We start from the raw sequence: 26,267 nt of genomic DNA, 5'->3' as shown, positions 1-26,267 counted from the left end.
AATCCAGCAGCACATCAAAAAGTGAATCTACCACAATCAAGTAAGCTTCATCCCTGGGATACAAGGTTGATTCAACACAAGCAAATCAATAAATGTGATTCATGACATAAACAGAACTAAAGACAAAGACCACATAATTATCTCAATAGATGCAGAAAGGGCTTTTGATAATATTCAGTATCCCTTCATGTTAAAAACTGTCAATAAACTAGGTATTGAAAGAACACACCTCAAAATAATAAGAGCTACATATGACAAACCCATGTACTGAATGGGCAAAAGCTGGAAGCATTCCTCTTGAAAATGGGCACAAGACAAGGATGCCGTCTCTCACCACTCCTGTTCGACATAGTATTGGAAGTTCTGGCCAGGGCAGTCAGGCAGGAGCAAAAAATGAAGGCCATTCAGATAGGGAGAAAGGAAGTCAAACTATCCCTGTTTGCAGATGACATGATTCTGTATCTAGAAAATCTCATCATCTCAGCCCAGAAGCTCCTTAAGCAGATAAACAACGTCAGCAAAGTCCCAGGATACACTATCAATGTGCAATAACTTTTAGCATTCCTATAGATCAACAGCAGTAGAGCCAAGAGCCAAATCACAAACTCTCATTCACAATTGCCATAAAAAGAATAAAACACCTAGGAGTACAGCTGATCAGGGAGGTTGAAAGATCTCTACAAGGATAACTACAAACCACTGCTCAAAGAAATCAGAGATGACACCAACAAATTAAAAAAAAAATTTCGGACTCATGGATGGAAGAACTAATATAGTTAAAATGGCCATACTGCCCAAAGCAACTATAGATTCAATGCTAGTCCATTAAACTACCATTGACATTCTTCACAGGACTAGAAAAAACTATTTTAAAATTCACATGGAACCAAAAAAGAGCCGGAATAACCAAGGCAATCCTAAGCAAAAAGAGCTGGAAGCATCACACTACTGGACTTCAAACTGCTGCAGGGCTACAGTAACCAAAGCAGCATGGTACTGGTACAAGAACAGACACACAGACCAATGGAACAGAACAGAGAACATAGAAATAAGCCCGCACACTTACGACTATATGATCTTCAACAAAACAGACAAAAGCAATGGGGAAAGGATTCCCTATTCAATAAATGGTGCTGGGATAACTGTCTAGCCATAGGCAGAAGATTAAAACTGTACCCCTTCCTTATACCATATTCAAAAATTAACTCAAGATGGATAAAAGACTTAAATGTAAGATCCCAAACTACAAAAACCCTAGAAGACAAACCTAGGCAATACCATTCAGAACGTAGGCACAGGCAAAGATTTCATGACAAAGACACCAAAAGCAATTGCAACAAAAGCAAAAATTGACAAATGGGATGTAATTAAACTAAAGAGCTGCACAGCAAAAGGAACTATCAACGGGGTAAACAGACACTCTACAGAATGGGAGAAAATTTTTGCATTCTATGCATTCAGCAAACGTCTGATATCTAGTATCTATAAGGAACTTAAATTTACAAGAAAAAAAAATTAAAAAGTGGGCAAAGGATATGAACAGATACTTTTCAAAAGAAGACATACATGTGGCCAACAATCATGTAAAAAAACCTGAACATCACTGATGATTAGAGAAATGCAAATCAAAACCACAATGAGATACCATCTAATACCAGTCAAAATGGCTAATATTAAAAAGTCAAAAAATAATAGATGCTGGCAAGGTTGTGGAGAAAAAGGAATGTTTATACACTGTTGTTGGGAGTGTAAGTTAATTCAGCTACTATGGAAGGCAGTGTGGCAATTCCTAAAAGACCTAAAAACAGAAATACCCTTTGACCCAGTAATCCCAATATTGTGTATATACCCAAAGGAATATAAATCATTTGATGATCAAGACACATGCACGTGTCTGTTCATTGTAGCATTATTCACAATAGCAAAGACATGGGATCAACCTAAATGTCCATCAATGATAGACTGGATAAAGAAAATGTGATATATATATACCATGAAATACTATACAGCCATGCAAAAGAATGAGATCATGTCCTTTGTAGGGACTTGGATGGAGCTGGAGGCCATTATCCTTAGCAAACTAACACAGAAAACAGAAAACCAGATACCACATATTCTCACTTATAAGTAGAAGCTAAATGATGATAGCACATGGACACACAGAGGGAAACAACACACACTGCAGCCTTTCAGAGGGTGGAGGGTAAGAGGAGGGAGAGGATCAGGAAAAACGGCTAATGGGTACTAGGCTTAATACCTGGGTGATGAAATAATCTGTATGACAAACCTCCATGACACAAGTTTACCTATGTAACAAGCCTGCACCTGTATCCCTGAACTTAAAAAAAAAAAAAAAAAAAAAAAAAGCCCTAAATGGCATCTTCTTGTCTTCTTTTAACAGAAGACTGCTTTGTTTTTTTCCAATACAAGGCTGTTTTGAAAATCTGTTGTTTACTGTACCCACTTTCATCAGTGATCTTAGCTAGATCTTCTGAGTAACTTGCTACAGCTTTTCCATCAGCACTTGCTGTTTCACCTTGCATTTTTGTGTTGTGGAGATAGCATCTTTAAACCTCATGAACCAACCTCTTTAGCTTCAGACTTTCTTTCAGCAGCTTCCTCACCTTAGCCTTCATAGAATTAAGGCGAATTAGTGCCTTGTGCTAGATTTGGCTTTGGCATAAGGGAGTATTGTAGTCATTTTGATCTACTACCCAGACCACTCAAATTTTTGTGTGTGTTAGTAATGAGGCTGTTTTGCTGTCTTAACATTTTTGTGTTCACTGGAGTAGCACTTTTAATTTCCCCCAACAAACTTTTCCTTTGCATTCACAGCTTGGTTGTTTGGTGCAAGGGGTCTTGCTTTTGGTCTGTCTCAGCTTTCAACATGCCTTTGCCACTAAGCTTAATCGTTTCTAGCTTTTGATTTAAAGTGACAGATGCATGACTCTTTCCGTTTAACACTTAGAGGCCTTTGTAGAGTTATTACTAGGCCTAATTTTAATATTATTTTGTCTAAGAGAATAGGGAGGCCTGAGGAGAGGGAAGAACATAGGGGAATGCCTGATTGGTGGAGCAGTGACAACACAGACATTTACGATTAATTTCTCCATCTTACATTAGTGTGGTTTATGATGCCCCAGAACAATTACAATAGTAACATCAAAGATCACTAATCACACACAGTTCACCATAACATATATAATAATGATGAAAACATTTGAAATATTCCAAGAATTACCAAAATTCCAGAAACACAAAGTGAGTACATACTCTTGGAACAATGGAGCTGATAGACTCACTTGACCCAGTTTTGCAATTTGTAAAAACTGTAATATCTGTGAAGCTCAATAAAGTGAAATGCAATAAAATGAGATATGCCTGTATTTCGTAGGGCAGGTCTATTTTTATTTTTCATCTTTTGCAAAGTTGATGTAACTATTCATGGTCTTAATTCATATGATAACATACTTTGGTTTATAGAATTTCTTTATTAAAAAAGCTCCTGGAATTTATAATGGAATAGCATTGAAATTAGGGATTAATTTGGAGATATTTGATTTATTTAAAATATTAAGTCGTTCTTACCATGAGCATCTTATTTTATTGTCTTACATTTTTTGGGTTGTACTTTTTATTTTGAGATAATTATAGATTTCCAAACTGTTTAAGAAGCAATACAGATGGGTAGTAGCAGCTCTCCTGCTCGTGGACCCTGACAGCAGGCCTGCAGCACTGTAGTTTTAGTATGCAGTTGGAAGTAACATTGTTATCAGCTTAAAATAGACTGTTACAAGAAGTTTTACAAAAGCCTAATGGTAACCACAAAGAAAAAAACCTGTCGTAGATTTTTAAAAGATATAGAAAAAAGAATGAAATTATATCACTCAAAAAAGTCATTAAATCACAAAGGAAGAGAGGAAGAGAGGAACAACATAAATACAAAACAGAGAAAGTAGTTAACAAACTGTTAATAGTAAGTCCTTAACTGCCAAGGATTATTTTAAATGTAAATACATGAAACTCATTAAGCAAAATATGTAGAGTGATGAATGGATTTTAAAAACAAGATCTAATTATATGTTGTTTGTAAAAGATTCACTTTAGCTTTAGGAGACACATAAGCTAAAAGTGAAGGGATGGAAAAAATATTCCATAAAAATGGTAATAAAGAGAGCAAAGGTAGCTATATGTGTACCAGACAAAATAGATATTAAGGCAAAAACTGTTGTGAGAGACAGAGAAGGTTTTTGTATAATGATAGAATCAATTTAACAGGAAGATAGAACAATTATAAATATATATGCACCCATCATGACACCTAAATATATAAAGCAAACATTGGCATATCTGAAGGGAGAAATAGCAATACAGTAATGGGAGACTTCAGTACCCCACTTTCAATAATGGATAGATCAGACAGAAAATCAATGAGACAGCAGTCCTGAACAACTCTATAGACCAAATGACCCAATAGACATATACAGAACATGTCACCCAATAGCAAGAGAATCAGTCGTTTTCCAAGTTCATTCTCCAGGATAGATCACGTGCTAGATCACAAAATAAGTCTTAACATACTTGTTTGAAATCATTTTAAATATATTTTCTAGTAACAGTGGAATGAAAATAAAAGTTTACAAATACATGGAAATTAACACTCTTGAATAATTATTAGGTCAAAGAGCAAATTAAAAGGGAAATTAGAAAGTATCTCAAGGGAAATGAAAATGAAAACAAAGCATACCAAAATGTTTAGAATGCAGGAGAATCAGTACAAAGAGATAAATTTATAGTGATAAATATCTACACTTTAAAAAGATCCTTAATAAACAGTCCAGCTTTATGCCTCAATAAACTAGAAAAAGAAGAACTAACTAAGCCTAAAGTTAGCAGAAGAAAGGAAATGATAAGAATTACAGCAGAGATAGAGAATGGAAAACAATAGAAAAAAATCAAAAAGACGGTTTTTTGAAAAGAAAAATAAAATCAAACTATTAGGTAGACTAAGAAAAAAGAGAGAAGACTCATAAATAAATTCAGAACCAAAAGAGGAGACATTACAGCTGATGCCACAGAGATGATGTAAGGGACTATTATGAATAATTATATGCCAGTAAATTGACAACCTAGAAGAAATGGATAAATTACTAGAAATATACAACTTCACGAGACTGATCAAGAAGAAAGATAAAGCCTGAACAGACCAATAACAAATAAGGAGATTGAATCAGTAATCAAAAATCTCCCAACAGAGGAAATCCCAGGACCAGATGGCTTAACAGCTGAATTATACCAGGCATTTAGATAATTAATCCAATCCTTGTTAACGCTTACAAAAAACAGAAGGAGGAGCACTTCCAACTCATTTTATGAGGCCAGCATCACCATGATACCAAAGCAAGACAAAGACGCTAAAAGAAAAGATAACTTCAGGCCTCTATTCCTAAGAACATAGATGCAAAAACCCTCAAAAAAGTATTCAGAAACTGAATTCAGCAGCACACCAAAAGGATCATACATCAAACCAAGTAATCCTGGGATGCAAATATGGCTCAACATATACAAATTAATTGATGCAATATACCGCAATGGCAGAATTAAGGATAAAAATCATACGATCATCTCAATAGATGGGAGGAAAGCATTTGACAAAATCCAGCATCCTTTCATGATTTAAAAAAAAAAAAAAAAAAAAAAAAAAAAGGCCGGGTGAGGTGGCTCAAGCCTGTAATCCCAGCACTTTGGGAGGCCGAGACGGGCGGATCACGAGGTCAGGAGATTGAGACCATCCTGGCTAACCCGATGAAACCCCGTCTCTACTAAAAAACACAAAAAACTAGCCGGGCGAGGTGGCGGGCGCCTGTAGTTCCAGCTACTCGGGAGGCTGAGGCAGGAGAACGGTGTAAACCCAGGAGGCGGAGCTTGCAGTGAGCTGAGATCCAGCCACTGCACTCCAGCCTGGGCGACAGAGCGAGACTCCATCTCAAAAAAAAAAAAAAAAAAAAAAAAAAAAAATTCAACAAATTAAGAATACAATGAATGTACTTCAGCATAATACAGGCTACATGTATGACAGCCTCACAGCTTATATCATTCATACGCAGTGCTGAAGAGCTGATAGTTTTCTTCTAAGATCAGGAATAAGATAAGGATGCCTACTCTTGCCACTATTCAACACAGTACAGGTTGAATATCCCTTATCTGAAATGCTTGAGACTACAAGTGTTTTGGAATTTTTTGGACTTTGGAATATTTGCATATATGTAATGAGATATCTTGGAGATGGGACCCCAAGAAATTTTAGAATTTCTAAACATGAAATTCATTGATGTTTAGTATACACTGTATACACATAGCCTGAAGGTAACTTTGTATAATATTTTAAATAATTTCATGCAGGAAACGAAGTTTGTTTACGTCAAACCTTCATGAAGCAAAGGTGCCATTATCTCAGCCATCCATGTGGGTAGTCTGGATTGTTTGGTGTCGTCATTATTCCTGACTCTGAATTTATATGCTAGCAATAAGCAATTATTTTCTTAAACTTACACATAAGTACTTAACAGTAAAAACTATGACATACCATTAATACAATGGAAAATAATGTGTTCAGGGTAACTGAGCAGCACAGCAGAATCACCAGAATACCTGTATCAGCTTTTAAACAACAGCAGCAACAAACAGTGGCAGGCTTTCAGTCTCTACTTACAATACTGTGTTTTGATTAAAAGGTTACTGTAGACTAGGCGCCGTGGCTCATGCCTGTGATCCCAGCACTTTGGGAGGCCAGGCAGGCAGATTCCTTGAGCTCAGGAGGTTGAGACCAGCCTGGGCAACATGGCAAGACCTTGTCTTTACAAAACATTCAAAAATTAGCCAGGTGTGGTGATGCATGCCTGTAGTCCCAGCTCCTCAGAAGGTTGAGGCGGGAGGATCGCTTGAGCCTGGGAGGTGGTGATTGCAGTGAGCTGAGATTGTACCACTGCACTCCAGCCTGGGTGAAAGAGTGAGACCCTGTCCCAGAGAGAAAGAAAGAAAAAGAAGATTACTGTATACTATATTTTAATTGTTTCGTGAGAAGAAACACCAGAAGCAGTTGAGGGACCTGGAAGTTGGTCCTGTAGGGATGAGGAGGCATTATGCTGGTTCCTTTTTTAAATGGCTAGCTAACTTTATAGATCAGTTTTCTTTTGGGGACACTAAATAAACTGTTCTGTACCAGTGTTTTGCCTGTGACCCATCATATGGGGTTAGGTGTGGAATTCTTCGCTTGTAATGTCATACTGGTGCTCAAAATTTTAGAATTTTGGAGCATTTTGGATTTTTGGATTAGGGATGTTCAGCCTATACTGAAAGTCCTAGCCAGAACAAATAGACAAGAAAAAGAATAAAAGGTATTCACATCAGAAAGGAAGAAGAAAAATTATCTCTTGTTTTCAGAAACATGACCTTATGTGTAGAAAGCCCTAACAGGTCCACACACACACACCAAAAAAAAACCCCAATATTAGAACTAATAAACACATTCTGTAAAGTTGCAGGATAGAAAATCAACACACAAATATCAGCTGCATGTCTGTAATAAAGAACTATTTGAAATTAAGAAAATCCCATTTATAATAGCATCAAAAAGAATAAAATATTTAGGAGTGAAATTAACCAAGGAAATTGAAGATCCCTGCAATAAAAAAAATATACAACTTTGATGACAGAAATTCAAACAAACAAATGGGAAAGATATTTCATGTTCATGGATTGAAAAGAATAAGCTGGGTGTGGTAGCTTATACCTGTAATCCCTGCTACTGAGGAGGCTGAGGTGGGAGGATTGCTTGAGGCCAGGAGTTTGAGACCAGCCTGGGAAACACAGCTAGACCCTGTCTCTACCAAAAACAAAAACTAAATTACCTGCACATTGTTGTACACACCTGTAGTCCTAGGTACTTGGGAGGCAGAAGTGGGAGGATCACTTGAGCTTAAGAGTTTGAGGCTACAGTGTGCTGTGATTGCACCACTACACTCCAGTCCAGATTAAATAATAATATTTTTATGTGGCTTAAAACTAATATTCTGTTCAGTAAACATCAGCAGGCCAATTGATACAGGAGATTTATAGAATTATAGCACATTAGGGTTCTCCAAAGAAACAGAATCGATAGGATATATATAGATACATACATAAAAGGAGATTTAGTCTAGAAATTGGCCCACACTGTTATAGAGGGCAAGAAGTTCAATGATCTTCTGTCTGCAAGTTGGAAAACCGGAAAGGCCGGTGGTATAATTCAGTCTGAGTCAGAACCTGAGAAATGAGAGGCAAATGGAGGGCAGGAGAAGATCAATGTCTCAGCTCAAGCAGAGAGTGAATTGACCTTCCTCTGCCTTTTTATTCTTCTCAGGCCTTCAGCATGTTGTATAATACCCATCCATATTAGTTCTTCTTTACTCAGTCTGCTGGTTCAAATGCTAATCTCTTCCAGAGGTACCCAGAAGTAATGTTTTACTAGATATTTGTGCATCCCTTAGCCCAGTCAAGTTAACACATTAACCATCACATATAGCATTATATGAGTATAGATAACCACATATATTTTAATGAAAATAACAAATGAAAATGTTTTAATTCTTATTAAATTTTTGGTTTTACACTTTGTGATGTAACAGTTTGATGGCAGTTCCTTGGGTTCGGGTCTAGGACTTAGTAATGCTCAATTTATTTGTTTCAGTTTTTTTAAAAATTTATTTATTATTATTATTATACTTTAAGTTCTAGGGTACATGTGCATAATGTGCAGGTTTGTTACATATGTATACTTGTGCCATGTTGCTGTGCTGCACCCATCAACTCGTCATTTACATCAGGTATAACTCCCAATGCAATCCCTCCCCCCTCCCCCCTCCCCGCTCCCCATGATAGGCCCCGGTGTGTGATGTTCCCCTTCCCGAGTCCAAGTGATCTCATTGTTCAGTTCCCACCTATGAGTGAGAACATGCGGTGTTTGGTTTTCTGTTCTTGTGATAGTTTGCTAAGAATGATGGTTTCCAGCTGCATCCATGTCCCTACGAAGGACACAAACTCATCCTCATCCTTTTGATGGCTGCCTAGTATTCCATGGTGTATATGTGCCACATTTTCTTAATCCAGTCTGTCACTGATGGACATTTGGGTTGATTCCAAGTCTTTGCTATTGTGAATAGTGCCGCAATGAACATACGTGTGCATGTGTCTTTATAGCAGCATGATTTATAATCCTTTGGGTATATACCCAGTAATGGGATGGCTGGGTCATATGGTACATCTAGTTCTAGATCCTTGAGGAATCGCCATACTGTTTTCCATAATGGTTGAACTAGTTTACAATCCCACCAACAGTGTAAAAGTGTTCCTGTTTCTCCACATCCTCTCCAGCACCTGTTGTTTCCTGACTTTTTAATGATCGCCATTCTAACTGGTGTGAGATGGTATCTCATTGTGGTTTTGATTTGCATTTTTCTGATGACCAGTGATGATGAGCATTTTTTTATGTGTCTGTTGGCTGTATGAATGTCTTCTTTTGAGAAATGTCTGTTCTGAGAAAAAAATTATAAATAGTTTCTGTCTACCTTATTCAGAGTAACATCTTCTTCAAAAGTAAAGGTTGACTTAGTCAAGAGGGTACAGAATTTCTTCATATAAAGTTTTAAAAAATAGATAAAACGAAACAGTTTTTAAAGGGATATATTAAGTAGTTAAATTTAAAGGAACAAAAGGATACTAATTAAGAAGATGGTTACCTGTAGGAAGTTGAAAAGGATTATTATTAGAGAGGTGCACGTGAGATTCAACAGCAAAGGCCAGATGTGGTGTCCTGGAAACACAACTAGAAGACTTGTTGATGTTTGGGAGCCAGGCTCAGAGCAGAGTGTCTTTTGCGGGGAAGTCAAGGAATATGGTAATAGTCACAATCACAGAGCCCTTACTGGGTACTAGGCACAGTTAACCCCTGTAATAATCCTTGGTAGATGACCTTATTCTTTTTTCTTTTTGTAAAGGGATGAGCCAATTGAGGCACACAAGTAGTTAGTAAATTTGCCTAAGGTACTGTAGTTGGCAGAGTTGGGATAGAAAACCAACCATTCTGACTCTAAAGCCAATACCCTTTCCCACTGTGTTAGGCCATTCTTGCGTTGCTGTAAAGGAATGTCTGAGATTGGGTAATTTATAAAGAAAGAAGTTTAATTGGTTCACAGTTCTGCAGGGTGTACGAGCATGGCCTTGTATTTGCTCAGTTTCTGAGGAGGCCTCAAGGAGCTTTTACTCGTGTCAGAAGGCAAAATGGGAGCAGACACATCACATGGCAAGAGTGGGAGGAAGGTGGTGGGAGAGGTGCCATACACTTTTAAACAATCAGATCTTACATGAACTCACTCATCACCAAGGGGATGGGACTAAGCCATTCATGAGGGCTACACCCCATGATCCAGACACCTGCCACTAGTCCTCACCTCCAATGGTAGGGATTACATCTCAACATGAGATTTGGAGGGGGCATTTGAACTATATCACCCACTATGCTCTATTATCTTTATATTAAAGAATTATGAAACTCCAGAGAAAGGATGAGTAGTAGGAAGGCAGGAAATGATCTGGATAAATTTCACAGGTTTGTTTGAAGTTCTCAGCTTTCTTTTTTCACGAGGTAAGACAGTCATTTAAAAAGACTAGAATAGGCTGGGTGCAGTGGCTCATGCCTGTAATCCTAGCACTTTAAAAGACCAAGGCGGGTGGATCGCTTGAACCTGGGAGTTCAAGACAAGCCTGGGCAACATGGCAAGACCTTGTTTCTATAAAATACAAAAATTTAGCTGGGCATGGTATGCCTATAGTGCCAGCGACTCGTGAGGCCAAGGTGGCAGCATCACTGGAGCCTGGGAAGTAAAGACTGCAGTGAGCCATGATTGTGCCACTGTATTCCAACCTAGGCAACGGAGCAAGACCCTGTCTAAAAAATGAATGAATGAATGGACTAAACTAGAGGTAGGAGTTAACGCAACATAATGCCTTTAATAGAGAATTCCTGGATGCCCTTGGAATTTCAGCTCTTTTCGTGTGAAAGGACTGAGCCTGCTGCATCTCTAGAGTTTGCATGCCAGTGTGCACCTTCCACTTTTTTCCTTTCTTTGCCTTAGCAGGGAGACTCAGATCTTGTAGGGGCTTGGTTGGCAGGGTAGCTACTATCATTTCTGCCTTGTATGTACTGTCACCAATGTGAAAGCTGTGAAGGGACAGATGCTATATGTAATCAAGAGAGCTTTCCCTAGAGCATTCTTTTGCTGTGAAATGTGTGTCATTTCTCATCCACTCTAGGAATGAGATGTATAAATGGTCTAGCTTTTGTGTTGATTCTGAGAGGGATCATTGCACTAGTGTAGATTTGGCTGGTTCTATTTATTTAAAGTAATAAATAGCAGTGAGGGCTAAATTGAGACTCTGCTTAACTTTGTGACCCATAGCAACCCAATTGGGGTGGAGGATGGAGGAGGGCCTTTTATAGTAAGAATTACTCAGTTTCATCTTTTAAAAAAGTCAAAGATATATGTATATATGGATTTTTAAGTCATATATTACAGACTACTTGGTATTGAACAAATAGCTTTAAATTCCTGGCCCTATTTCTCCCCATTCCTGATTGTCACTCCACATTTTTTAAGCCCTTTTAGCTGTTTCTTCTGGTATTTTACATTTTTAAATAGTTATTTTAATGTATATCTTGATTTTTCTATTTAAGTTATAGTTCAGTGATCTCCTTATTATAGAAGATAGGAATTAAGCTCCGAATGCTCTTGTCCCTAGATACATACTTTTACCCTTTCAGTACTTCCAAACTAGTTGTATCACTATTTTTTTTCCCCTGTCTGGCAGAGTCTCACTCTGTCCCCCAGGCTGGAGTGCAGTGGTGCCATCTCTGCTCATGCCATTCTCCTGCCTCAGCCTCCCGAGTAGCTGGGACTACAGGCACCCGCCACCACTCCCAGCTAATTTTTTGTATATTTACTGGAGATGGGGTTTCACCATGTTAGCCAGGATGGTCTCGATCTCCTGACCTTGTGATCCACCTGCCTCAGCCTCCTGAAGTGCTGGGATTACAGGCATGAGCCACCATGCCCGGCTGTATCACCATGTTTTGAACCAGTGTTTAGTTGTTACTGTGTCTGTGTAGCCACTTCACATATAGTGAATTAAGGTTACATTTCCTTTCTTGTGTAACTTTGTTTTTCTTATAGTTAATAATTGTTTCTCCTTTTTAATTTGCTTTATTTCCTCTGTTTTCTATGTTTCAATCTTGTGGCATAAATGAAAATCTTTGACTAGGTTCAAGAACTTCAGGTATTTTATCAGTTGAATTTTTTTTCTCAATTATATCCTGCATGGACCCTGCCACCCTCTTTGTTACTCTAACCTGAGAATTTTCTTCGCTTCTCTCCTAGGTCCCTTTGTCTCTTAGGTTAAGTCAGTGTTGCTTTAATTCTTGGTTAACGGTTAACTTCCTCATTTGGTGAAGCACTTTCCCCATAGCTTCCTGGAAAAAAAAAAAAAAAAAGAAAAGTGTGTGGGAGAATTTTTATTTCTGAGGTTTTACATATTTAAAATGTGTTAGCTTACCCTTACCTTTGATTGATAGTTTGGCTGGATATATACTTCTTTGTTACAAATAAGATGAAGAATTTTAAAAGCATTGGTTCATTATTTTCTAGCTTCCAGTGTTGTTGAGATGTTCCATGTCCTGTCCCAATGCCCTTCTAGTTCCTGATCCTTTTATTGACAAGTTGTTTTTTATGAAAAATTTAGTATTATCTCTTTGCCCCAGTGTTCTGAAATTTTACAATGATTTGATGTAGTTAGATTTTTTTCATTGGTAATTCTGGCTAATCAGCCAATTCTTTTAGCCTAAAAGCTAATTTCTTTCAATTCTGGGACATTTTATTTGTATTTCATTTTTCGATACTTCCCTCCTCTTTGTTTTCACAGTCCTCTCTTCCTGGAACCCTTTGATTAGAATTGAACATCTTCAAATGATTCACTAATTTTCTTACATTTTGTCTCCCATTTATCTATTGGATTGCATTACCTTTTCATTCTACTTTCAGGCAGGATTCCTCAATTTTGTGTTTTATTATTTTACTGTTTTTTTAATATTAAATTACAACTACCCTGCTTTTAACTTCCAAAAGCCCGTTTGGGTTTTGGGTGTTATGCCCCTTTATTATGCCCTATTCTTCTTTGGATGGATGTGCTATAATTTCTATGGTCTTATAAAATATTATTGTTTCTTTGAAATTTTCTTTTGTTCTTGTCATTATGTCTGTTTCCTCCAATATCTATTTTTCTGATTGTTTTGTTCCCTTCATGTTGGAAGCCTTCCTTATTATATGGTGTTCTTTGTCCATTCATATTTAAGAATGAGACATTAAAATGTTGACAGAAAGCTCTGTGAATTGGGCTAGTATTTATCAATTGGTGAACATTACTTTAGAGGGATTAGAATAGGGCTTGGCTTTTCATGGGAAAAGGTAGAGCAGCTGTCAATATTTCTGGATCTTTTCCCCTGGGCTGAGTTTTCCTAAAGAGGAATCTTCTCTGTTCTTTTTCATATGAAGGTATCAGCCTGGTTGTTAACATTTGGGGAGCTCGATGTGAAAAGGGCAGTGGGCAGGGGTTGGGGGTAAAGGGGGATAATACTTCTAGGCTTCAGAGGTTTCTGATAATACTTCTAGGTTTCTGATAATAGGTTTACTTCTAGGTTTCTTCAGAAGTTTCTGATAATACGTCAGAGGTTTCTGATAATACTTCTAGGCTTCAGAGGTTTCTGGTACTTCCAGAAGTAAGACGCTTGCTGTGTCTTACTGATTTCTTCCCTATTTCCCACCCTCCTCACTTGCCTTCCTCCACCCTACTCTTAGGGCTTTTTAGTTTTCTATTCTTTGACAAGTCCTCTGCTTTCCAGCTTTCACCTTTAATGTTTGGTAGAGTGGGTAGTTGTACATGGGAAAGATTGAGGCTGGCTTTTTATTCATCTCCCTAAGAAGAGATGCCTATGGACACATTAAGGACTGACTTTAAGTAGAGATTTGATCTATCCTGTGTAGTAGGAATGACTGTGAGCCTGAGAACGCCTCAGCTGTTTACTGCCCACTGTTAGGTAAGTCTACCTTGTTCAGTATTGTGAATGGATGCCCTTCACTTGGCATCTGTCCATCCATGAATGGATGACTTCAGCAACTACAGCCTCCATTTTCATATCTCTAATATTTTTTGTACCTTTCTACCTTTGGTGTTGTTCCTTTCTTATGAAGATCTGCTCTGTGGAATAGAAAGATTTTTACAAATCTTAGCTCTTCTGCAAATATGTGTGTTGTAAGAGAGGAATAGAGCTATAATGCTGTTTGTTATTTGGAATATCAACTCTATAATGGAGGATGTATTTGGGCTGGGGGTAGAGTGAGGATGACATCGTGGCCCTTGAGATGTGGAGGAGTTAGATGTGTGTGCCAAGGAAATAGATATTGTATAGGTACTTCCTCATATTAGTGAAGAGAAAAAGAATTTTCATATTGTTTCTTTGTGTTTTCATTTGTTGAAAATATGTGCTTGAAAGTCAGTGTAAATTAGTTTTGGTTTAAGTACTGTTTTGTTTCACAAAAATGTCTCTTTTTTACTCAGTTTCTATGTTGTTCGGCAACCCTAAAATGAAAATTTAGATTCCTGGATTTAAAGATATTTTTAAAAATATTTATCTATCTATCTGTCTGTCTGTCTGTCTGTCTATCTATCTATCTATCTATCTTTTGAGATGGAGTCTTGCTCTGTGCCTCGGGCTGGAGTGCAGTGGTGCGATCTCTGCTCACTGCAAGCTCTGCCTCCCAGGTTCGTGCCATTCTCCTGCCTCAGCCTCCTGAGTAGCTGGGACTACAGGCACCCGCCACCACGCCTGGCTAATTTTTTGTATTTTTAGTAGAGACAGGGTTTCACAGTGTTAGCCAGGATGATCTCGATCTCCTGACCTTGTGATCCACCCGCCTTAGCCTCCCAGAGTGCTGGGATTACAGGTGTGAGCCACCGTGCCCGGCCGTTTAAAGGTATTTTTGACATAAAGGTCATTAGGGTTCCAACTACTGCAGTCTAGAAATTTTTTCATTATATTGGGTTGAGTTTCGGAATATAAGAAAACATTTAGAATAGGATTAGAGGTTACTTCATGAGAAGAGACTTGATTATTAGTAGTAATGAAAAAAGAATGCTGTTTTGGGAGTTTTGAATAAACTCAAGTTCTTAGTGGTTAATTTGTTAAAAAGAAAGTGAGGAAAAACCCATCTACTTATGTATAAATAAAGGAATATTCAAAAAGAAGATGTAAAATAGGGGAGATCTGGTAATCTTCCCACAGCAACTTGAAATTTAAATGCAATGTTTAGCTTCCATTAAATTGATTTTGATATAAAGTTTTTAGTACTCATGGCAGGACACTATTCTCTTTGAGGAGAGCAGTATTTCTGATGTCATTTTTCTTTAATTAGATTTTTATGATGCTGTGTTAGTTTATATTAATTGGTCTTTAAGCACATGTAGTTTTAAAATAAAGGTAATATACTTTCTGGTGAATGCCCTACAACTTTGCTCATTTACTGACTTAGAGGCATCACTGTGGCATAACCTTTCTTTCCATACTGGGTTAAAAATAATTTAGCAAAAATTATCTTTAAAACACAAGCACTAAAACGTATTCTTGTTTTCTGCAGAGCTCCAGGGATTGTTTCACAACAATGAGGCAAATTGTACTTGGCGTGTGTTTGTAAAGTAGTTTAATCATTCTAAATTTATGGTTTCTAGTGACTGTTCAGTGTACTTTCCAAATAATCTGTGACTGATCTTGACAAATACTAGCCTGTAGAGTTTTTGGAGAGGCTGGATGTGTTGCTAAGATGAGCTATACAGGTTTCTTCTGCCCAACCTCCTCCTCATGGAATTTTCTTTTTATTTTAGCGGTGACAGGAAATAGGGATGATTGTGCCAGAAAACAAAACCTGTAGTGCCAACCTAATTATACTGTTATTTTAATCCACTGAGGAACAGGTCTCTAAGTAGAAAAGGATTGTTTATTCTGAGTGAGGTATTTAGCTGTTTTGTGGCATCAAATGATTCTAGGTGAATGTATGCTCTCGTGCTAGTCACCCAGATTGCTCACCTTGAGTGATATATACTGTCTTATGCTAACAAACCCAAGAACACAGTGTGGTGTCGGAGCAGTGTTGGTGGAGCCTCTGCTACTAGGGTCTCTGGTCAGAGAGGTCATTAGGTTGACCTGGAAAAAGAAATTAACACCACATTGGTTATAATAACAGTGCTGCTTTACTTAATCCATTTCATTCTTTGTGCATCTTTACACAATTGGTGTAGGGCAAGTAATTTCATCTTCATGTATTTGGAAACAGCTGATTTTCTATTGTAAAAAAATGTGTAATTGTTTCAATTACCTACATAACAAACCATCCAAAGCTTAGTGGCTTAAAATAACTTTATTTTTCATTCTTTTCTGGATATAGTGAACTCAGTTGTGCACTTTTCATTTAGGATTTCTCATTCTGTTGCAGTTGAATATTGGTAGGGGCTGTAGTCCTCTGAAGGCTCAATGGGGCTAAGTATTCAAGACTGCTCACTCACACCATTGAAACTCCTTACTTATGGCCCCAGCTGCCAAGAACATGCATTCCAAAACGCAGGAATCAGAAGCAGCCAGATTAGTTAAAGGCTGAGAACTGGCCTAGCTCACTGCTGCCATGTCTGTTGGTCAGAGCATTCTCAGGGCCTGCCCAGATTCAAAACTGTGGAGAAATAGACTCCATGTCATGCTGGAAGAGTATCAAAGTGACATTATTGCAAAAGACCACTTGGCATGGGAGATATTGTAGTTGTCTTTGGAAAATGCAATCTGTGAAGCTCTTGATTAAAAAGAAACATGTACAATGTCTTAAAAAACTGCATTTGTATATTCTTGCATAGATACTGTATGTGTGCATATGTGGCATAGATATTGTATATGTGTATTGTGCATTTATGTATATATTATGTGTGTATATGTATATGTATATGCATTAATATTCACATAGATAATACATATATGCCATGTTAGTTTGTTGGGCTGCTATAACAAAATTTTCTAAGTTGAGCAGTCTATAAGCAACAGAAGTTTATTTATCACATTTCTGGAGGCCTAGAAGTCCAGGATCAAGGAATTGGCAGATTCAGTGTCTGGTGGGGGTCCACTTCCTCATAGTTTGCACCTTCTTGCTATGGCTTCACGTGGGAGAAGGGATGAAAAAACCTTCCCCTTGGGCCTATTTTATTTTTTAAGGTAACAAATACAAATATTTAATTCAATATTAATAGGAAATTTGTGTGTATACATATATATGTATAAAATAATTACATATGTATGTATAAAATCATTACATATATATGTATATATGTATAAAATCATTTTAACTTTTCTTGTAGATCCGGGGGTACATGTGTAGGTTTGTTACATGGGTATATTGCATGATTCTGACATTTGGGATACGAATAATCCCCTTGCACAGGTAGTGAACATAGTACCTAACAGGTAATTTTTTCAACCCTTGCACTTTACCCTCTCCCCACCTCTAATAGTCCCCAGTGTCTGTTGCTGTTGTCTTTATGTTCATGAGTGCCCAGTGTTTAGCTCCCACTTGTAAATGAGAACATTCGGTGTTTGTTTTTCTGTTTCTGCATTAATTTTCTTAGGATAATGCCTTTGGGCCTATTTTATAAGGGCACTAATCCCATTCATGAGGGCTTGGCCTTTATGACCTAATCATCTCCCAAATAGTTTCACCTCCTAATACCATTTCCTTGAGGGTTGGGATTTCAACGTATGAATTTGTTGAGGGGGAAACACAGACATTTGGACCATAGCACACATGTACATGAATACACATGATGCCTCATTATCAGTATACTTCATTAGACTTGGCTAGAAAAAAAAACCACACACACACACCCCACATTACTTTTAATTAGTTTTCACAAATCTCAAAACTACCTAGCAATGAAACTAACTTTCCGGTCAATTCGATTTACCACTCCATAAGTGGTTTTATATTGTTTCCTCTATTCTCAAATCTCAAGTACCCCTTCCCACTCTATTCACTCCCAGCTTATGATGTTGCTTTTTATTTCTCTGGGAATAAAGCAGTCAGAGAAAAATTTTAGTTCTCTTATTACCAGATCTACCAGCTACCTGTTTCACTACCCATATTCTGTATCTTTCCTCTCTGTGAGGAAATAGGTGACACAGAGTATCAAGCCTCTTACCTAAATCAAACCCTCCCTTTTTTTCCCCAGGATCCATCTCTTCATGTCTACTCAAGGATTTAACAGCTGCATCATCACATTTTCTCCCTCTACTAGATTACTCCCTTCAAAATTTAGTTTGAAATTTTGTCAAATCTTTAAAAAACCCTTTCTTAACCACACAGTCACATTCTGTTACCTCATTTCTCTGCTTTTAGTTACTGCAGATTCTTCAAAAGAGTTGTCTGTGCTCTTTCTCCACTTCTTCCTCTCACCGTCTCACTCAAACTCACTCCAACAATTTCATTGAAACTGTTCCTGTAGAGGTCAGTGACAGCCACCACAATGCCAAATCCCCTGGCCAATTCTAAGTTCATATTTATTTAACCGCCCGCCAATGCACTTGACAAAGTCCTCCTTAAAATCCAATTTTCATTTGGCTTTCATGACACATACTCTCCTGCTTTTCCTCTCACCTCACTGCTTACTCCTTTTTGGTTTCCTCTGCTAAATACTTCTCACTTTCCTAACCTCTGAATGTTGGAAATCAATGTCGGACTTAGCATGTCCAAAATTAAACTTAGTTTCCTTCTTCCAGACATGCTTTCCAGGCCACAAAACAAGAGTGATACTTCATTAGACTCGGCTAGAAAAAAAAACCACACACACACATACACCCACACACACACCCACCCACCCCACATTACTTTTAATTAGTTTTCACAAATGATACTGTGTTCATAACCCACATCTAGTCTATCAGCAAATTCTGACACCTCTACCTACAAAACATGTCAAAACTCCAAGCCCTTCTTAATATCAGCATTCTTACCTTCATCCAAGCAGCTGTTATGCTGTAAATTGTTGCACTAAATAGCCTCCTGACTAGAATCCCTGCCTTCCTCTTTGCCTTTTTATGGTTTATCTTCAATAGAGCACTCAAGCGTGATGCTTTCAAGACTTACACATCACTCTTCTTCTCCAAATCTCCAGTGACTTCCCATCTTGCTTAGAATAAAAGCCAAAGCCCTAAAGGTGGTTTACAAAATCTCCGTTTAACCTGGTCCCTGCGCCTCTCTGTGTCATCGTTCTTCCCTTTGTTCACTTCGCTCAAGACACACTTACCCTGTTCTTCCTGAACATGCCACGTTGACTTCCACCTCAAGGCCTTTACACTTGTTTCTTATGCCTGAAAAAGTCCCCAGTTTCCTTAAATGTTGCCACCTTACTTCATTCAGTTGTATTCTCAAAATTCAGCTCCCAAAAAGTCTTTCCCTGACAACTCCACCTAAAGCAGTACCTTCCCCAATTCCCCAACCAGCCTACCCTTGGCCACTCGATTTTTTTTTATAATTTATTACCATCATTAATGATTTGCCTATTGCCTACTCTCTAGAACGAAAGTGCCATGAGAGCAGAGACTTTTGATTGCAACAAGGTGTTAGAACTCAGCAGGTGCTGCACAAGCATCTGTTAATTGGATGAATGAATGAATGCTTGTGGATGTATACATGCAATGGACTATCATATAGGCTTTGATGGGAAAAAATAATTCAAACTTTCTGTTTTATACTTAAACAGGTGACTTTGTTTTATCAATAAGAAATGTTTGTGTTGGAAACAAATATCACATTGCCTTTATTGCTTAATCTTCAAGATTCCAGTTTTCCAGATGATATAGTTTGCTTAGGCTTTGCTGATTTTTGAGCTGGCAGGAATTTGTGAGTTCTCACCTTTTGCCAGCATTGTGTACCATCAGGATGCTTAACTTTTCTTCATCGGTTAAAGAAAGGAGAAGTTAGAGTGTATGATTCCTAACATCTTCTAGTTTAAAATAATTTCTCTTTAAGATGGATCTTTAAAAGTCTAATGGGGCCGGGCATGGTGGCTCATGCCTCTAATCCCAGCATTTTAGGGGGCTGAGGCAGGAGGATTACTTAGGCCTGAGAGTTTGAGATCAGCCTGGGCAACTTGTCAATACCCTATCTCAAAAAAAAAAAAAAAAAAAAACCAACCAACCAACCAAACAAAAAACATTAGCCAGGCCTGTAATCCCAGCCATTCAGGAGACTGAATTGGGATATTGCTCAAGCCCAGGAGATGGAGACTGCAGTGAGCTATGATTATATTACTGCACTCCAGCCTGGGAGACAGAGTGAGATCCTGTCTCTTAATAGAAAAAAGTCACATTAGATGATTTCTAAGTAGTGTGATATTCTAAATGCTTTCTTTATAAGGTCACTGCCACCTCAAAACACTGGCTGATTCTACTGTTTTGTGATTTGCTTTGTAGCTAATTTTATTTATAGCTTCTTTGACTTGGGCTTATTTTGGCAAACATCTTTTTTAGGGTAAATCTCATACAGATATTCTACTAACATCTTAATCTGCCTTCAGAAGCATTATTTATAGATCGGTTACATCCGAAGAATTTTAATTATACGGAAACCAAAAGATTCTAAAATCAAGATTTCACATATCAGCAAATAGGACTTGAGTTTTTAAAATCATACGTTATTTTTAAGTACATCTTTTTTCTGAAGCATCTGTTCTCATGACACATTTTTCTACTTTTAAGGTTAAAAACCACTATAATGTCCATAATTAAGTTTGTTAAGATGTTTCCGTTTAACTCTTACAAAGGTGACAATTTTTATTAAACGGAAAAGACTGGAAATCTGTTACACCAAAGGGAGTCGGGGAACGACACACTGTTTAGAAAAGATAATTAGAAAATTAGATGAGGCCTAGAAATCAGGAGTGAATTTCACTCCAGGGACTGTGGCTTTATATTGAAACTTCAGTTGCTTCAAAATAGGGCGAATGATTCTTCCTCTCCCAACTTGGATATCCCTCCTGGAGAAACCAGAGTTATTGCTGGATGGTTGAAATTTTTGCTTTTATGTGAACTGCAATTTCTATGAGGGAAAACAGCTCTGGGCTCCTGTGTAACATTCTGTTCTAAGTTTAGTAACTTTGATTTCCTAAAGAAGTGAATAATCTAGGATGTGGTAGAGATAAATGCTACTTTTGCATGATCCAGATCAATTATGTTACTTTCTTAGATGTCACTATGTAGAGATTTTTGGATAGAAGGAGGTAATGACTTTCAGACTTTAAAATTAAGTTCCTCTTTATATTACCTTAGTGGTTCAGAGAAATGAGCACTATTCACAGTTTAACTATTTCTCTTTTTCTTTTCATTCCTTTTCCATATCTCTTGTATTTCATCCAACACCAAAAATGCCCTTTCAGAAACACAAAGTAGATCTTTTCTACAAACTACGCCATGTGATGAATGAACTTATTGACCTGCGAAGGCAGCTACTGTCTGGTCACCTGACTCAGGATCAGGTGCGGGAGGTTAAGCGGCACATCACCGTGCGCCTGGACTGGGGTAATGAGTAAGTATGAAAATTGTTTGGGTATCTCTAAGTTTCACTTGTGGTAACTCACTCTTCAGGGAGTTTGCACCTATACAAAGCTTCTCTTTAATGATTCGAAGACGATGTTACATTCTTCACTAAGCTTTTATCATTTTTGGTAGGAACAGTTATTTGTCCTAGTTAGCAAAGGGTACTCACTGGTTCTAGTTGCTGAACCTCTTTCAGCCTCTGTTTTTGCTTCTGGAAAGAAGAGGTAAATAATACGACTAGATTATCCTATAAAGTTAAATTTCTTTGACCTCAGATTTCTTGATTCTATACCTCCTAATCAGAATACACTTAAAAAAATTTTATTGCTTTCTTCAAATGTGAATTTGGTGTCCTTTACATTTCATAGCCATACAATGAATCGAATGAGCATAACCTACAAATGGAAACTGTCTACATTTGTACTTCAGAATATTTTTAACTACCTTGTCATTCAGTAATAGTCTTGCATTTATGAAATGACTATGATTTGCTATTGCCATCCAAGTACAATTTGAAGACTTTGGTATGGGAAGTTAGGGTATAATTTTCAATTGATATAATTGATATATCCATAATTGATATAATAATATAATTTTATAATTGATATAAATGTCAGGTGCTTTTGTCTCATTCTCTTAAAATTGGGTCCACTGAACTTTTAAGTGACCAGGTTGCCTCTACTTAAAATATGCATTGCCTTAAGTATATTTAAACGTGTGTCTTTAGCTCCTTATCCTTTTTGGGAGGGGTCCACCAATAAATGAGATCTATGAGCCCATTTCTGGAAGCCGGAAAGTAGATGAAAGATTAGTGACAGAGTAAGTCCATTATATGTGGAGGAAACCTTAGTTAATGAGAGAGTCAGTCTGCCTCACAGCTTCCAGAATCATGGAAGGTGGGATAGGTCTTGAAGCTTTGTAAAGGGTTTGGCTTAAAAGAGTGTCTAGGGAACAGTCTACCCCAATCAATGAGCAGAAAGCCTGGCCAGGTATTTCCTCTTGGAAAACTGGGCAACAGGGGTGTGAACTGGGACTTTGCAAAACCCTCCACATTCTGGCATTTAAGGACTTTAAAGTATAATGAGCAGATTGCTCCCACTTAGCAGAAAGGGAAACTTGCCAGTCACCTACCCATGTACAAAAAACCTCTGCATTTCTTCTGCTGTCTTTTAAGTTTGAATGGATAATCAAGTATCACCAGATGTTTGAAGAAACGCTTCTACAGGAAAGAGAGAGACGAAGATTAACAAAACACCTGTGCCCAAAGAAAGTAAACTGTCCCCAGAGCAAATTGAGATTGATAAAGTACTTTAAAATAAAACAAAACAAAAACACTTTAATATCCTCAAATAGAATCTAGAAGATCTATTATGTAGAATAAGATGCCATGTAAAAGAAATGGAGAATGTAATTTCCAAAATAAAATACTCAGAGAAGATAAATTTTATGTAATCTCTAGGAAAATAAAACAAATATATAGGCAATACATGAGGAAAGAAGTTCAATACAAAGGCTCTACCCAGGGAGGTCCAATATCAAACATTTTGCCTTCCAGAAAAAGAACAGAGGAAATTCTAAAGGAATAATAGAGAATTTGTCAGAGCCAAAAAAACAGGAATCTTAAGATTGAAAGGGCCCTACCAGATGCTTATAATAAATGGGAAAACAAAACAAAACAAAAAAAACTCACAGCGAGGCACATTAAGATACTTTAGTATTCTAGGAATGAAGAGAAGACTATTTAAGGGTTTTAAAGAGAAAAATAGTTCCTCTCACAAAAGTGTAAGAATCATACTGTCCTCAAAAGTTTTATCATTAACTGGGTGCTAGAAGATAATGAAATAATATCTTCAGAGTTCTGTAGGGAAATGATTTGCCAGCCAGAGTTTTATTTTAAAAAACCCAACCATCTAATTAAGTGAGAGGGGACACAAAGCCATAAAGCCATTTTTAGATGTTCAGGGATGCACAAAAGTTACCTCTCATGACCCATTCTTAAGAAGGGACTTGAGGATGTGCTCCTGCAAAGTAGAATAAATCAGGAAAGAGGAAACATGGAATCTAATAAACAGTGGATCACACCCAAATTCTTACTGTTCGTCAGTAGAAAAGAGAAAATATAACACTAAATTGGTTATTTGTGACCTTTTTGAAGCCACAACATTCTATCCTTGTTTGTTTTGTTTAATTATACCCTCTCATGACTGTTAGTAGGATTGCTTGGCATCTACCACAGACCACCTTCTATAATAGTATATAACATGAATTTAGGTGTACCATAGATCAGTGTTCTCTAAATCTAACTTTGGGGAATAAAAATTTAGTAAAATACAGTATGTTGATGTGCAGCATAGCTACTGATTCTGCCTCTTCAAATGCAAACATTTTTATGTTATAAAATTATGTCACTGTTTTTATTTTTAAGTCAATGATAAGAATACAGAAATTGCAAATACAACATTACTGTGTGGCAAGCAAATTGGTCACACTTAGAATTGACACTAATAAATGTGTAATTCATTATGTTGCAGTTTAACTGCCACTATAGATTCCAGTAAATAGAATTATTTCAGAACTATGAGTACCTATACCTCTTTATTATGAAACTTGAAAAACAAGCCAATCTGATTTTGCAATCAAATCTGAAAATATATAGATGATAGCTTAGAAACAAGTTCAAATTGTACTGGAAAAAGGCTCAGAACATTATAAATACCTCCCAGTAAATTACAGGGCTATTCCAGTTTCATGACTAACTTTTTCTCAATGAAATGTGTGTACGTGTGTGTGTGTGTGTGTGTGTCTGTGAGTTGGAGGGGTATGTATATGCATATTTTAATAAGCAAAGGTAAAAAACACAGTTCCACTCCCCTCCCTACTTTTCTTCTCCCTCTTTCCTATTTCTCCTTTTCTCCCTTCCCTACTTTCCGTCTTCTTTCTTTTTTTCCCCTTTCTTCCTCCCCTTGCACTTCTTTCCCTCCACCCCTGTCTTCCTTTTTTTTCTTGTTTCCTCCTTTCCTTCAGTGGAAAATATAGTCACTTAAAAACCTAAATAAGAACTTTGCAGGTGTGTCATCATTGAAAGGAAAAAACATGTCGCACCAAAACTGATAGGACTCTTCTTTCTGGTTTCTCCTTGAGCTTACTTTTTTAAAATTTTTCTTCCTATTTTGAAAGAAAAGATGGCATATTGTAAAAACAAAGTCATTTTATACCATTAGGTTATGTAAAATAGACTGTTCCACACAAAAGCTGAGAACAGATGACTATAACCATTGTTCCCATTTTATTCTGATAGTTCCACACTTCTTGTTCCACCACACTTTTATAAATGCCATAAAACCTTGAAGTTTAGCACATTAACATGTTGAATCAGTGTTTGCCAGATGTGTTTTAATGTTTTAATTGATGTAATTAAATATATGATTTTAAACTCGTTATGTCTTTAAGCTCTTACACAGACATTATAGCTCTGCCTTTTCAGACTCTATTTCACAAACTACTATTTGTTATTAGTAGTGTATTGATTAAATATGTCTACATCACTGTGGCAAGTACGTGGTCTCACTTCATGCACTGTTACAATGAAATGCTATTATGCCTTGGCTGGGCGTGGTGGCTCACACCTGTAATCCCAGCACTTTGGGAGGCCAAGGTCAGGAGATGGAGACCACCTTGGCTAACACGGTGAAACCCCGTCTCTACTAAAAATACAAAATATTGGCCGGGCATGATGGTGGGCACCTGTAGTCCCAGCTACTCAAGAGGCTGAGGCAGGAGAATGGCGTGAATCTAGGAGGCAGAGGTTGCAGTGAGCTGAGATCATGCCACTGCACTCCATCCTGGGCCAGTATTTTTAGTCGTTAGGCTATTTGATCTTTGTTCTGTTCTGCAAGTGTGAATACTGTTATATCCTGTGATGTGTATCTGAGTAACATTCAGTTAGAACTTCCAAGGATAGGAGCAAGATGGCCGAATAGGAACAGCTCCAGTCTCCAACTCCCAGCGCGAGCGACACAGAAGACCGGTGATTTCTGCATTTTCAACTGAGGTACTGGGTTCATCTCACTGGGGAGTGCCGGAGGATCGGAGCTGGTCAGCTGCTGCAGCCCGACCAGCGAGAGCTGAAGCAGGGCGAGGCATCGCCTCACCTGGGAAGCGCAAGGGGAAAGGGAATCCCTTTTCCTAGCCAGGGGAACTGAGACACACAACACCTGGAAAATCGGGTAACTCCCACCCCAATATTGCGCTTTAAGCAAACAGGCACACCAGGAGATCATATCCCACACCTGGCCGGGAGGGTCCCACGCCCACGGAGCCTACCTCATTGCTAGCACAGCAGTCTGTGATCTACCGGCAAGGCAGCAGCGAGGCTGGGGGAGGGGCGCTCGCCATTGCTGAGGCTTAAGTAGGTAAACAAAGCTGCTGGGAAGCTCCAACTGGGTGGAGCTCACAGCAGCTCAAGGAAACCTGCCTGTCTCTGTAGACTCCACCTCTGGGG

The 26,267-nt window shown here is 37.8% G+C and overlaps 1 protein-coding gene across 1 annotated transcript in view; it reads left to right on the top strand.

The window, feature by feature from the left end:
* Window positions 1–26,267, top strand: part of DOCK3 (dedicator of cytokinesis 3) — a 682,478-nt gene that overhangs the window by 325,430 nt on the left and 330,781 nt on the right. Inside the window, exon 6 of the mRNA XM_025375707.1 lies at window positions 21,607–21,755. Coding sequence (XP_025231492.1) covers window positions 21,607–21,755 — 149 coding nt within the window. The remainder of the gene's footprint in view (window positions 1–21,606; window positions 21,756–26,267) is intronic.

Source organism: Theropithecus gelada, chromosome 2 (assembly GCF_003255815.1).
Source record: "Theropithecus gelada isolate Dixy chromosome 2, Tgel_1.0, whole genome shotgun sequence".
Taxonomy (NCBI): Eukaryota; Metazoa; Chordata; class Mammalia; order Primates; family Cercopithecidae; genus Theropithecus; species Theropithecus gelada.
This window is presented reverse-complemented; position numbering and strand designations above follow the sequence as displayed.